Source organism: Oncorhynchus mykiss, chromosome 10 (genome assembly GCF_057628025.1).
Source record: "Oncorhynchus mykiss isolate SJ-2025 chromosome 10, ASM5762802v1, whole genome shotgun sequence".
Classification (NCBI taxonomy): Eukaryota; Metazoa; Chordata; class Actinopteri; order Salmoniformes; family Salmonidae; genus Oncorhynchus; species Oncorhynchus mykiss.
Window position 1 is genome coordinate 47,013,929 of NC_143031.1, and position 14,835 is coordinate 47,028,763.

At 40.6% G+C, this 14,835-nt stretch overlaps 1 protein-coding gene across 2 annotated transcripts; it reads right to left on the reverse strand.

The window, feature by feature from the left end:
• Positions 1-782: 782 nt before the first annotated feature.
• On the reverse strand, positions 783-14,276 carry LOC110534102 (uncharacterized). 2 transcript variants are annotated; one of them, XM_090186877.1, is made up of 20 exons: positions 14,129-14,276; positions 12,334-12,890; positions 12,151-12,212; positions 11,993-12,031; positions 11,807-11,885; positions 11,579-11,695; positions 8,955-9,080; positions 8,709-8,873; positions 8,427-8,545; positions 7,818-8,316; positions 5,317-5,410; positions 5,166-5,185; positions 4,946-5,074; positions 4,589-4,711; positions 2,818-2,946; positions 2,614-2,741; positions 2,266-2,380; positions 1,607-2,042; positions 1,355-1,476; positions 783-1,042 (listed from the first exon to the last, which is right to left on the reverse strand). In XM_090186877.1, exons 2-20 carry the CDS (start codon positions 12,856-12,858, stop codon positions 1,010-1,012), a joined length of 3,060 nt encoding a protein of 1,019 aa, XP_090043003.1. In that variant the 5' UTR covers positions 12,859-12,890; positions 14,129-14,276; the 3' UTR covers positions 783-1,009. The 2 variants fall into 2 exon arrangements, with proteins under 2 accessions (XP_090043003.1, XP_090043004.1); XM_090186878.1 differs by having other exon boundaries at positions 12,334-12,865; positions 14,129-14,259.
• Between the last annotated feature and the right edge of the window lie 559 nt (positions 14,277-14,835).

The window sequence follows — 14,835 nt, forward strand, 5'->3', positions numbered from 1 at the left end:
CATGTGCGAGCCGGTCCATTGGGGACAGGAGTGTATTACCCGCTAGACATAACAATCCTAAATGATAGTACAGATTTCTATAGTAATTACTAGAATATGTATAGGATTACTTGATTATTTTCTGCATATCGTGCATTCCAGTTGAACCAGAAGATTAAATGGAAATAAAGTGTATATGAAATTAAATCATGTTCATACTAATACTATGTATAATATCTACTTATGTTGCAATATGATAGCCTAATATATTCAACATGTAAACTTATTTTTCATTCTCCATCACTCTAATAACATGACACACCCCTTCGCTATTGTCAGTGGTTGAACTAATTACACTGTCTACATAACCAGAGTCAAGCTTTCATGACATTACCCTGAAGGCAGTGTTCCAAAACAGTGGTAGCTTGAATATAAAATGCACAACAACTTTTGTAGCCTCGAGTTTGTGTAAAATGTTAGGGAATACATTCACTGAACTCTCCCCTATCAGAAGCGTCTAGGCCTGTTTGTTCGATCTCCCTCCTCTGTCTTTTTCCTCAAGCGATGTGCTGCTCCTTGCCCCAGACTGGGTGAATCTTCTTAGCCAGCTCTGCTGTCACAGTCAAGCATCAGATGGTTCTCTGGGTTATGGCAAATTATGGGATGTAGTTCAAGCCAAACCTGTCCACATGTCCTTGATAAATGACAGTTACCATAAACAACCTTAGGCCTCTGTCAAGTGCAGTAGGTTCAGAGTAAATGTTAACCATAAGAGGTGACAAAAGTAACAGCAGAAGTCAAAGAACAAGTCCAACATTTATTTATTCAATAAGAGGAAACTAAATCCAGGTACTATTCCTAACCACAGAATGGGACTACATTTCGTAATAGGCTGCATTAATTAATTTCAAATGGGTAACAATGTTAACAGTAACAAAAAAGACTGGAATGTTAAAAACAAACTGGACAGAAATGTTTATACTAAAACGGCCTTCCTCTGGGAAGACTACAAGGGGACGACAATCCTCAATCAGATACGGGCTGTTTCTTTATCCATCTTTCTCTGAAAGAGAAGAAAATCAGTGTACATTTTCAATGCATTATCTATGTTAACCCATTACCAAGAACAGCTAAAACAGATCCAAGTCTCATCTTTCCAAATGGTCAAGATTCCACAAGCAAAGGTGATACTAGCTTTAAATAAATAAGGTTTCCCTTGAAATGGATGAATATTCGACTAACATTTAACAGTGAAGCCTGGGGAATGTTGAGAATGTTCTTGCCTCAAGGTGAACATTATTATTATTATTATTTTTTTTTTTACAAAAACACCCCACCAAAGTATGATTCATAAGACTTGACATAGTTGAATTACCTTAAGGTTTAGATAATGTTCCTCACTGCTACAGTGGACTGATTTGGCTGTTTCCTCATTGTTGTAGAAGATGTTGCACAGCTTGCAGAAGAATCCAGTCCTTGGCACCAGATAGTCTAACCCTGCAAGTAAAAGGAGAGCGAAAGGGTCGTTATCACAATATGGCACTAAAAGCTCTTTAGCAGATCCGTCACACCTGATAATAAAAATAGGCAGCCACACAAACATAAGTCAGTTTCTCTAGCATCTTACCAACAGGGTTGTCAGGTTGATAAGGACCCAGAGGTCCCTCCTGCTTCTTCTTCTCCACCTGCTGCAGCTGCTTCTCCTCCACCTGCTGCAGCTGCTTCTCCTCCACCTGCTGCAGCTGCTTCTCCTCCTGCTGCTGCTTCTCCTCCCCCTCCTCCTGCTGCTGCTTCTCCTCCCCCTCCTCCTGCTGCTGCTTCTCCTCCCCCTCCTCCTGCTGCTGCTTCTTCTCCCCCTCCTCCTGCTTCTCCCCCTCCTCCTGCTGCTTTTCCTCCCCCTCCTCCTGCTGCTTCTCCTCCCCCTCCTCCTGCTGCTTCTCCTCCCCCTCCTCCTGCTGCTGCTGCTTCTCCTCTCCCCCTGGGAGAGCTTCCACACCACTGGCTTCCTCACCCTCAGGGTCCCCACAGACCCCCTCATTGTCAGACACAGGGCTCTGGACATCCTGGCCATACAAACACAATCATGTATTTTACTAATTTGTTCTACTTAGCCTGAGAGACCAACACCAACTGATTACTTATTGAATAACCAGTAACTGTAAAAGGATTGTTCACGGACATGCCAAAATTAAATACATAAATATTCAGCTAGCATTAAACTAACAAGGCAATATTTCACCTTGTTTAAATTAAGGAAACAAAAACATAGCAATAACCATCTTTCACCTCTGGATAGGGGCTTTTGGCTGACTGGCCATTAGTCTTTTCATCTCCATGATGATCTCTTGATCTTCTGTCTTTCTGACTGGCCAACCACAGCTCATATTTGACTGGAGGCTTCCTGTATCCGGAGGGCAGAATATGTCATGGAGTACTATATCATGAAAGTGTACTTAGACACAGCCCTCATACAGTCCAGTTGAACCATAGATTATTCTTTGGCTGTATATTCTTCCAATAAATTCCAATCAATTGAACTGGCAGTGGACATAGAATGCTAGTATCCAGTCTTCAAATTCCATATTTATATCATCTACTCTACTGCATATACTTAGGGTCATTAAAATTATTTACCAGTATATTAGGGAGTCTCCCTTTTTGCACAAACTGACTCTTAACAGAGTCCCGTAGAACTTGTGTGGACGTTGGAAGTACTTCACCATTTTCTGAGCGGCTTCCACGCTCTCCAACTGGATATAACACTGAAAGGAGAAAGAAAAACATCCATGTGAAAGTCCTTTATTAATAGAAAAACCAAATGGGCAGGTGAAACTTTACCTTTCCATGACGCCAGTTCAAATTATAGCCAGTGATTTTCCCGAAAGGCTGGGCAAGTCGTAAAAGAGAGACGTCAGAGTACTTCTGGAGTGGAAGCATACAAATGTAGATGGATCTCCCACTAGGACTCTGCAATGACAGAAACAAAGTCACATTTCACAAATATTGACTAGGTCTGTAGTTTAGTTTATAATACAGTGCATCTGGCAAGTATTCAGACCCCTTTACTTTCCACATTTTGTTATGTTACAGCCTTACTCTAAAACAATTCCCCCCCCTCAATCTATACACAATACCCCATAATGACAAAGCAAAAACAGGTTTAGATATGTTTGCAATTTTATTAAATATAAACTGAAATACATGTTTTACTTAAGTATTCAGACCCTTTGCTACGAGACTCAAATTTGATCTCAGGTGCATCCTGTTTCCATTGATCATCCTTGAGATGTTTATTCAACTTGATTTGAATTTACCACAGGTGGACTCCATTGATTGGACATGATTTGGAAAGGCACTCACGGGTCTAGATAAGGTCCCACTGTTGACTGTGCATATCAGAGCAAAAACCAAGCTGAGGTTGAAGGAATTGTCTGGTGAACTCTGAGACAGGATTGTGTCGACACACAGATCTGGACAAGTGTACCAAAACATTTCTGAAGCATCCCAAGAAGGTCCCCAAGAACACAGTGGCCTTAATCATTCTTCAATAGAAGAAGTTTGGAACCACCTAGACTCTTCCTAGAGCTGGCCGCCCAGCCAAACTGAGCAATTCGGGGAGAAGGGTCTTGGTCAGGGAGGTGACCAAGACCTCTGTGGAGATGGGAAAACCTTCCAGAAGGACAACCATCTCTGCAGCACTCCACCAATCATGCCTTTATGGTAGAGTGGCCAGATGGAAGCCACTCCCCAGAAAAAGGCACATGAGAGACCGCATGGTTTGCAAAAAAAAGCACCTAAATGATTCTCAGTCCAGATGAAACCAAGATTGAACTCTTTGGCCTGAATTCCAAGTGTCACATCTGGATGAAACCTGGCACCACCCCTACAGTAAAGCATGGTGGTGGCAGGTTCATGCTAGTGGGATGTTTTTCAGCAGCAGGGACTAGGAGACTAGTTACAATCGAGGGAAAGATGAACGGAGCAAAGTACAGAGAGACTTGATGAAAACCTGCTCCAGAGCGCCCAGGACCTCAGACTGGGGTGAAGGTTCACCTTCCAACAGGACAACGACCCTAAGCACACAGCCAAGACAAAGCAGGAGTGGTTTCAGGCCAAGTCTCTGAATGTCCTTGAGTGGCCCAGCCAGAGCACAGACTTGAACCCGGTCGAACAGCTCTGTGCAGCGACGCTCCCCATCCAACCTGATGGAGCTTGAGAGGATCTGATGAGGAGAATGGGAGAAACTCCCCAAATACAGGTGTGCCTAGCTTGTAGCGTCACACCCAAGAAGACTTGAGGCTGTAATCACTGCCAAAGGTGCTTCAACAAAGTACTCAGTAAAGGGTCTGAATACATAAGTAAATGTGACTTCATTTTTTTTTTGTTTAAATTAGTTTTAAACAAATATAAAAAAACAGTTTTTGCTTTGTCATTATGGGGTATTGTGTGGTACTTGAGGGGAAAAAACAATTGAATCAATTTTAGTAAAAGGCTGTAACGAAGCAAAATGTGGAAAAAGTCAATGGGTCTGAATACTTTATGAATGCAACTCAATTCTTTCATCAGATGCATAACGCATACTACACCATTTAGCAGACACCAAACCCACCTCCAACTCTTTCCGTGAAAAGCACATGCTAACATTGACATGTTTCCTCAACAACTGTCCTTTTCCTTTGTAGAATTTCACCATTTCACGTACTTCATCGGTAGTTTCAAGCTCTAACCATGCCTGAAAATATAGAAAAAGCTATATCATAAAAACAAAGACAGCAAACGTTTGCACAAATCAGGGGTTAAGTAAATAAACTCCTTCTTGTATGCCGAATTACATGAATGTCAAATTATTCACCACTGTTGCTTTGACAACATTTCCATCCCATGAAGAAAACTAGATAAGTACCATACAAAATAAAACACTGATCCCCAAATAACATATCTGCAAGTAACATAATTATGAACATACCTCCTGTCTGAGGAAGGATATGGAATGGTTTACAACTTTCACGTTTGCCCGCTCTGCCAGTTTCAATAGGGCCACCTCCACATTTCCATATCCCTTTCTAATTGGGCTAATTTGGACAACTTTTCCATCCTGTAGAAAACAATTTTAACCGACTATCAATAAAAACAACTTTTCTACACGTTTGACACATTCCAACTACTCAATATGGAGGAATACCAACCCATGAAGCATCCTTTGACTCTGCAAATAAAAACAAAAAGTAATTATTACTATAAATTATCTGGAGATTATCTACACAGGCTAGACAACTGTAATAATTGTTTTTGTCCATTGGTGCCAAGTAAGAATGTTTTGCATCATTCATTGCTTACCCAGCGGCGTGTCCCCTCCAGTACTGTCGTCAAGTTCATCCAACGTAACGAAGTCATCCATATTCTCAGGGAAATCCATGTCATCCATATTGTCCTGTTGGAAATAAGTCCACAACATCAATAAGTTAAAGAATTTGAGTTAAGGTCCACAGTGCTGCACCAAAACCATTACAAAATCTCACAAATGTGTGAGGTTGCAATGGGAAACTGTCAAAAGCATTTCAAACACTGAACATAAAAGCATGCAAAACTGTATTCAATAGTACTGAAGTATGATACAGATCCATGTCACAAAGCTAGGAAGAGAACTCCGTGGCTGCACTATTACAATTGACATTGACAGCTTAAATATCCAAAGTTATTCAAACCTCTTGGTCAGGCCAGGTTTTAACCATGCTAAGGCTGAACAAATAAGCATGTCTAATTGATCAAATCGAATTGTATTTGTCACATGTGCCGAACACAGGTGTAGACCTAACCATGAAATGCTTACTTACAATCCCTTAACCAACAATGCAGTTCAACAATGTTTGGCTGACTTTTGAGCAATTAAGCGCCTGTTCTGGATTACTACGGTCAGTCTAGGTTTTCTAGGAACAATTGGAGCTTGTACAGAGATGGCTCTATAACCTTTGATATTAAACCATGGAACGTAAGGAGATCCTTCAAAGCTGATCTCCATCTGATTTGTACGGCACTCATAAAACTGATGGAATGAATAGCCCCTGAGCAAATCATATAGCCTACATACAGTGCCTTCAGAAAGTATTCACACCCCTAGACTTTATCCATTGTTGTGTTAGCCTGAATTTAAAATGGATTACATTTAGAGTGTGTCACTGGCCTACACACAATACCCCACGTCAAATTGAAATGATGGTTTTAGACATTTTTACAAATAAAACATTTTAAAAGCTGAAATGTCTTGTGTCCAATAAGTATTCAACCTTTTTGTTAATGGCAAGCCTAAAGTTCAGGAGTAGAATTGTGCTTAACATGTCAAATAACTTGCATGGCCTTTTTTTTTTTAATGACTACCCAATCTCTGTACGCCACACATAAAGATAATTGTAAGGTCCCTCAGTCGAGCAGTGAATTTCAAACCAAGACCAGGGATGTCATCCAATGCCTCGCAAATAAGGGCACCAATTGGTAGGTGGGTAAAAAAAGAAAGAAAATCTGACATTGAATATCCCTTTGAGCATGGTGAAGTTATTAATTACACTTGCGTATCAATACACCCAGTCTAACTCAGTGGAAGGAAATAGCTCAGGGATTTCACCATGGAATATTGGTGACTAAAACAGTGTTTAATGGCTGTGATTGGAGACAACTGAGGATGGATCAACAACATTGTAGTTACTCCACAATACTAACCTAAATGACAGTGAAAATAAGGAAGCCTGTACAGAATAAAAATATTCTAAAACATTCATCCTGTTTGCAATAAGGCAAAGAAATTAACTGAGGACCACGTCATATTTTCAAGCATGGTGGTGGAGGCATCATGTTATGAGTATCCTTGTCAAGGTCTAGGGAGTTAAGGATAAAAAGGCACTGCTTAGAGCTAATCCAAGAGGAAAACCTGGTTCAGTCTGCTTTCCAACAGACATGGGGAGAAATTCACCTTTCAGCAGGACAATACCCTAAAACACAAGGCCAAATCTACACTGGAGTTGCTTACCAAGACAAAATGGAATGTTCCTGAGTGGCCTAGTTAGTTTTTCCTTAAATCTGCTTGAAAATCTATGGCAAGTCTTGAAAATGTCTGTCTAGCCATGATCAACAACCAACTTGCCCGAGCTTAAAGAATTATGTGCCAATATTGTACAATCCAGGTGTGAAAATCTGAGAGACTTATCCAGAAAGGTGATTCTAACAGACTCAGGGGTGTGAATACTTATGTAAATTAGATATATATTTAATTTTTAAACAAATTTGCAAACATTTATAAAAACATGTTTTCACTTTGTCATAATGTGTATTGTGTGTAGGTGTGAGAGACTAAGTAAGACATTTTAAATTCAGGCTGTAACAACAAAATGTGGAATAGTTCAAGGTGCATGAATACTTTCTGAAGGCACTGTAAGTAGCGTGCTATGGTATCAAGCAAACTCAATATTCCAACAAGCCATGAGTCAAACCGGGCATTGCTGACATGAGTCACAGAAAACATCTTGACTGTTTGTCTAGATTGACGAGGTTCAGAAGTGTCAGATACATTTTATTTGCCACTGAAACTTCTGCCAGATTTCAGTGGTTCTAGGCAATAGATGGCCACATCTGTTTCAACTGATCAGTGGAGGATCTCACTCAACAAAACTACATTCTCAGGAATGCTCCCAGAACTTCAACCAAGTTGAAGAGTTGAAGCTCACATGCTTTAAGAAGCCATTGCTAGGAACCCACATCTTGGTTACTTGACAAACTTATTTTCAATTCTGGGAACAATAAGCCTTTGTTGGTTCCGGTCACAAATATGAATGACAAGAATTTCTTACATCTTCTTGAAAGCTCTCCTGTTCCACCATGTTCTCCATTGAGACGTCAGCATCACACAGAGCTGGATCACCGGCAGCCTTGATGTCACAATCCTCCAAGGTATCGTCTGCCAACAGTTCTGAGATTTCGGGTTCCCCCTTATCTTTACAATCAGCCACCAGAGAGGCACTTTTAGAAGGAGCAGGGTCTTTAGTATCAACACCAGCTCCATTCTCATCATCTAACAAGCTTTGTTTAGCTTCCACCTGGATAATCTCTTCGTCCATATCTTTGTTTTCCAAATCAACGTCCTCCTCCTTGACCACTTCCTTGACCTCCTCTGAGGTGCTTTGTTGACCTTCTCCTTGTTCCATCACTTTCTCTGCAGGTTGTTTGCCTGTACTGGGTTTCTCTTTGTTTGTGGAGTTTGAGGTCTTGCTAGTCTCCTCACTCTTGTGTCTGCTGCTGCGGCTTTTACTGGAATCTGCTCTTCTGGATGTGGTGGAGTCAGGACTTTCTCTACAAGGCAAAAACCATTGAGGTAAACTTCCCTGAGACATACTTCCTGATGAGTCCCACAGGAAAATCGGTCTGGCCACAATAGCCCCAGTTGAAGGACTCTTACTTACCTCAGGCGTTTCAGTGACAAGTATACTTTGACACTCTTTCCACTGATCTTTAGGGGGTTGGAGTGGTAGTACTTCACCATAATGTCAGCATCCTTCCAATCTACCATCTCAATCAGGGCCTGCAGATGAATAAGGGAGAATTCATTAGACAAAGCTAAATATGGTGCTGCATAATGAAGGTTTTGGAGTAAATCGTTTTAATAATTGTTGTCTATTTGAAATCACCAGAGATTTGCAGAATATGATTGACCACACTTTAATTCCATATTGCTCGAACCTTACCTGATCACTTGAAAATGTTGAATGCCGCACATCCCCAAACATCTTGGCGAGATCAAGAATCTCAGATTCTCTTTCCTTCCCAGGAGGTAGGCGGGAAAAACAAACCACTGTATTGGTAGCTTGTTTGGTCGGCCGTTTTTCTGTTGGTTCATCCAACCTTGGCGGCTAAAGGAAAAAACAAGCTCATACTGCGATCTCTGATTAAGAACACAGAATCTCAAACTTTTAAGAGGCAGGTGCACTTACATGAATACTGCACACCATAGGTGACAAGTACAGATTCAACTTATATCCCTTCACGAAAGCTTGCTTTTCACTGAAGTGATTCACCATATTGACTGCCTCTTTGTGAGAACCAAACTCCAGGAATCCCTGTAACAAACAAATACAACAGTGAATCATCCAAGACATTCAACTACAGATTTTGAGAGATAGAGAATGTTAAAGCTGCAAAATGTAACTTTTTGGGCAACCCAACCAAATTCACATAGAAATTAGATATATCTGTGTCATTCTCATTGAAAGCAAGTCTAAGAAGCAGTAGATATAGGGCACATAGAACATTTCTATGCTTCCTCTGTTAAATTTCCTCTTTTACCTTCGGTTTTGTACACCAGCTTCAAATAGCTGAAAAGACAATATCTGTGTTTTGAATACTCATACTAACTGCACTATATGTGACGTGAATTGAGAATATAGTATGCTTATTGGTCATAGCATGGATATAGTTAGTATGCCAAAAGTTCCCAGATGTCGTACTAACTTCGCCAAAATACAAAGTATGCAAGCAGTGTACACTTTCTCTGTGCTTTTAGGGCTGTTAATGCAAATATGCAGCCAAATGCGAAGCTAGAGTGACTGAGGATGGAAGATGGTGGAAACTGAGTAGAGTGAAGCTAATAGTACAGAAAGTAAGAATGAGTGGGTTAGTGGCGAAGAAAAAGGGAAACAAGAGTAGCAAAGCTATGTTGGAAAACAGGAACCACTAGACTCGTTTTTGGTCCGAGTCAGGGTTTTGGATCAATGCTACTTGGGAAATCCGTTTACGTCTCCAGGAAAATCTGGAATGTGTTGGAGGAAAGTCTGGAGTGGGTGAGTCGCAAGAAGAAGCGTGTTTTAAGATATCGGAGTGGAATGTTTCCTGCATGGATTTTTGTAGCAGGGCACCTAGCAAGGTGATTATTTCTGGGGTGACGCAAAACAAAGGCAGAGGACATAACTGAAGACATCGATGGAATAGTTGGTCCACGTCGCCTGACCTGTATGGTAGACGGAGAAAAGAAACAGACTTCATCCATGCTACTCTTCTTTGATGAAGAGTCTCCTATCTCAAATAAAGTTAGGATTCATGAGATGCCCTGTAAGAGATTTTGTGCACAAGACCCTTCAGTTTCACAAATTTAAAAGATTTGGTCATGTGTCAAGCGTGTGCAGAAGGGAAGAATATTGTACGCTAGATGAAGGGAAATGCTTCAACTGTGGAGGTGAACATGCGCCTGAATTCTTGAAGTGTCCTGTTAGGGTGAAGGAGAATGAGGTGGAAAGGGTAAGGAGTGTCCAGCGTGTATCCTATCTGGAGGCGATGAGAAAATTGGAAGGAACGAGTAGCGGGGAAGAAGCGATAGTAGTAGAGCCACCATGACCAGTGAAGTTTCTCATCAACCGAGGGGTAGTGAAATGCTACATGCTAAAAAGGTGGACTTTGTATTATTTATTGCAATGGTCATAAACTGTACAGAGATTTCAGAGCACTGTTGGTTAAGGGCTTGTAAGTAAGCATTTCACTGTTGTATTTGGCACATGACAAATGTTTTTATCTGACTCTCGTCTGCGTGTGCCAGAGTGCAGAATAACTGATGAACGCTCAACACCCATCAGTAAACGTCGGCAAAAAAAAAACGTGTCATTCAATTGTTGCCAGCAGCACAGTTACAGTCACCAACGGTCTGGATAACATAAAAGCAGCCTAACCCAGCTCTGCTAGGGTGAGTGAACTGGTCAGACTGAGGTTCTCTCTCATTATGTGTCTGGAAGTAGCTAGCCAACGTTAACCAGTTAGCTTGGGTGCTTGACTGCCGTTGAACGCACGGATCAACCCTACTCCTCGGCCAGAGCGTCCAGTGTGCACTCTAAACCCCCAGAGCAAAACGCTCTGAATTTACAAAGGACAATCTGACAATGCTCTGGATTTACAAACACCCAGAGCGCACGCTGGCACTCCAGATTGAATTTACTAACACACCGGGAATCATAAAATGTCTAGCTGGTCATTTGTTATGCTAACAAGCTAGCAAGAGGTAGCAATAGCATCAACTTCCAGTAGACAGGCGAAGCGCTAGTACGCACAACTGAAACGATAGCATTCGTTTACAGTATACTAAAATTAACTAATTGTATATATTTTCTTAATTTATTTAACTAGGCAAGTCAGTTAAGAACAAATTCTTATTTTCAATGACGGCCTAGGAACAGTGGGTTAACTGCCTTGTTCAGGGGCAGAACGACAGATTTGTACCATGTCAGCTCGGGGATTTGAAATTGCAACCTTTCGGTTACTAGCCCAACGCTCTAACCACTAGGCTACCCTGCCGCCCTGTCCTATGCACTCATTAAGTATGTAGCATACAGTAGGTTAGTATTGGTATTAGAACTGTAAATATGTTTGGTTATTGAAAATAAAATGTTTCACAGAGGTTTAGATGGTACAATGATTCTCTACACTATACTTAATTGTTTTGTCACATACACTGAAATTAGGTGAACTATTAATTTTAGCAACCAGGAAATGGCGGAGCAATTTCTGCATAGTGCATGTTTAAGAGTTTAGAGTGTTTATTACTAGGTTTTTATCATCAATTTGTGTAACTTACCTTGCAGGGGAACACCAGATGTTTTACAACCGTGCCGAATGGCTTAGCCAAAGTCATCAAGTCTTCAACACAAACAGAGCCATGGGGAAATTTTGTGACCACCACCTTCGTGCCAGCCTGAAGCAAAATGGAAATACATTCAAGCATGCAGCTTTAAGCAAATAAACATAAGTGAATTAAAAATGCTCTATTTATAAGAGAATATTGTCACAAAAGGGGCATCATTACCCTGGGTTTCAAATAGTGTCTTTCTGATGCAGACTTCTGGGCGGTTGAAATAGCATCTCTACTTGGAATGGAGTTGGACCTGGAAGATAACGTAAACAGTTCTAAGTAAGAAGAGGAACAGCTAATGGTTTTACATCATGACATGCCTGTTTTCAACGTAAAGCTTAATTTCATGTTTTCCCTAACATTTCCTTCCGAGCATCATGTTTTTGCCAATCTGGATATCTGTAAAAAAAACACACAAAAAAACAAATATAAGTAAAACCGTTATAGAAAATCTCAATTGATTTTGTGACCTGTAATAGTAAATTTTCTAAATGTTTACTTTGCATGAAAACACTTACAGACGCAAGAGTTCTTGACAGCCCTCCGCATGTCGTAATCCATTGAGATGTTCCTTCCATGTCTGTGAAAAAAAAAAAAAACATTAAGCTAAATTACTGCCATCTTGGAAGGTTGAGTGTTCTGATTAAAAATTATATATAAACAGTCCAACAGCAAGAGTTTTGAAATATAACAAAGCTTACCTTATTAGAATTCAACATGCATAAGCATAGAGAGCATGTGTGTGGGTAAACCTTGGGCACAACTCCATGAAAATCATCCACTTGATAGGAGAAAGGAATCTTTTGCTGGCTGTCGGATGGTTTTTCCATTGAGGGCCTAGTGTGACGGGAACCTCTCCTTGCCTCAGTCCGCTCTGGTCGACTGTGAATCTCCGCTCTCCTATAATCAGTGTCAATATGGCTGTTTGACCGACGAGGGACAGCAGGGGGACTGTCCCGTTTGCTAAGGTCTCCATCATCTGTATCCTCCTGACAGCTGTCTCCCTTTGGGGAGGCCTGTCCCTGCTCCTCTTGCTTGGCTCGACTGGCCTTCAGTTTCATTATCAGATAAGGCAACGTCTCCACACTGATCTCATTCTCTGGAATCTGGGCCAGAGCATCCACGTCTTCTGGAGAGAGCCCCAGAGTGGCATATAAGTTCATAGTGCTCGTCGCACCATCACCAGATCCTTGGTGTGCAGAGCTGTGACCCTCACTGTCCTCCATCCTCAAACTGTCAGGGCACAGAGAAGTTTATTCTGAAATTGGGGGAAAATGGTGTTCAGTCATTTCAACTGATGTTGTAACATATATACATGTCTAAGGCAACCTATATAGTAGGCAGTGTCAGAGGAAGGGCCCCCCAAAAAAGTGTCAAAGACTCCAGTCACCCAAGTCATAGACTGTTCTCTTTGCTACCGCGGGGTAATGGAGCACTAAGTCTATGTTCAAAAGGCTTCTTATCAGCTTCTACCCCAAGCTATAAGACTACTGAACAATTAATCAAATGGCCACCCTTTGTTTTTACACTGTTGCTACTCGCTTTTTAATATCTATGCATAGTCACTTACCCCAACCTACATGTACAAACTAACTCGACCAAACTGTAACCCCGCACATTGACTCAGTTACGGTAGCCCCGGTATATAACCTCGTTATTGTTATGTAATGTTATTGTGTTACTTTACTTTAGTAAATATTTTCTTAACTATTTCTTGAACTGCATGGTTGGTTAACGGCTTGTAAGTAAGCGTTTCACGGTAAGGTCTACACACCTGTTGTATTCGGCGCACGTGACAAATATAATTTGATTTGATGTCTAAATCAATGTTTTTTGTTTTTTATTATTATATATTTTTTGTATAATTTTTATTTAACCGTTATTTTACTAGGCAAGTCAGATAAGAACAAATTATTATTTACAATGACGGCCTACCCCGGCCAAACAGTGATACAGCCTGGTATAAAGTGTAGGCCCTAAAGAAGAGCCTTGCGATGGATGTCTCCTTCGACGACTGTGTATCTGAAAAACTACCATCTTTAATCATTCAATAGCTAACTAACTAATTAGATGTCAATTGATGTCCCTCACAGAAAGAATAACGTCTACCAGCCCAGAACAACGTAGATGCAAGCTAACGTTAGCTACTGTAGCTAGTTACATCGAATGGGCCTTCGCGAAAAAGGCCTCGACAGCCAGTTGCTATTAACTAGCTACCTACGCATCTTTAGCTCTGAAACACGAAGCCCAATATCTCCACACCCGGGATGAATAAAGATCTATCAAGTATGCCCCATGTAGATATAAAGTAAGTGCATTATTGTTAACTAGCAGCACGCAACGCTGGAGAATGCTGCCTAGCCGCCCACAGCCAGGAAACTAGCTAGCAAGAAGAAGCTAACCATAGCTTTCTAGCAAGATAGTTTCGGGGCGAAAATGTATGCATCCAGTTCAACTACCACATGAAATACAAATGGTGAATGCTGCAAAACATACCTTTTAAGAAGTCCCCTTTCAGGTATTTCGTAAAATTTGGTGGCTAACGTTACAGTCTGGACAAAGATATGTGTAACTAATCCTTCTATCAGCGCCTCGTCAGTGACATAAAAAAAAAAGTACTTCCCTATCATGGCATTTAGAAAATGTTCATAATAAAAGTCCCCCCATGTATTTCTTCAAGATATTTGAAAAATAATTGTCTAAACATGAACTATGATTAATATTTAAGTGACATTGCATTTAATGTTTTTTTTATTGTTTTATTTTTTCAAAGTTAAATACATGTCCCCATTGCAATACACTGTATATGAAATACCTATTGGCTTATAGAGAAAAAAAGTATACCATGTGCCAGTGTAAAAGTGGGGTTGGGAATACTCAGTGGCGTCAGTAGAATCTACATATGGTGTAATTTCTAAATACATAGCAACACTATACTTCACCCACTCCATAGCCCTGAATGCCATAAACTGTAGGCCTATAAATTACATATTGGCTCATTTAAAAAATGTAATTAACCTTTATTTAACTAGGCAAGTCAGTTAAGAACAATGTATTATTTACATTGACGGCCTATCCATCATTTTTCTTATAGAGAGAAATGGCGATGTAAAAGCAAGGTACTTATGAAGCCTAATTCCTACTGTAAGTCGCTCTTGATTAGAGTGTCTGCTAAATGACGAAAATGTTTGTTTTTTTATCAA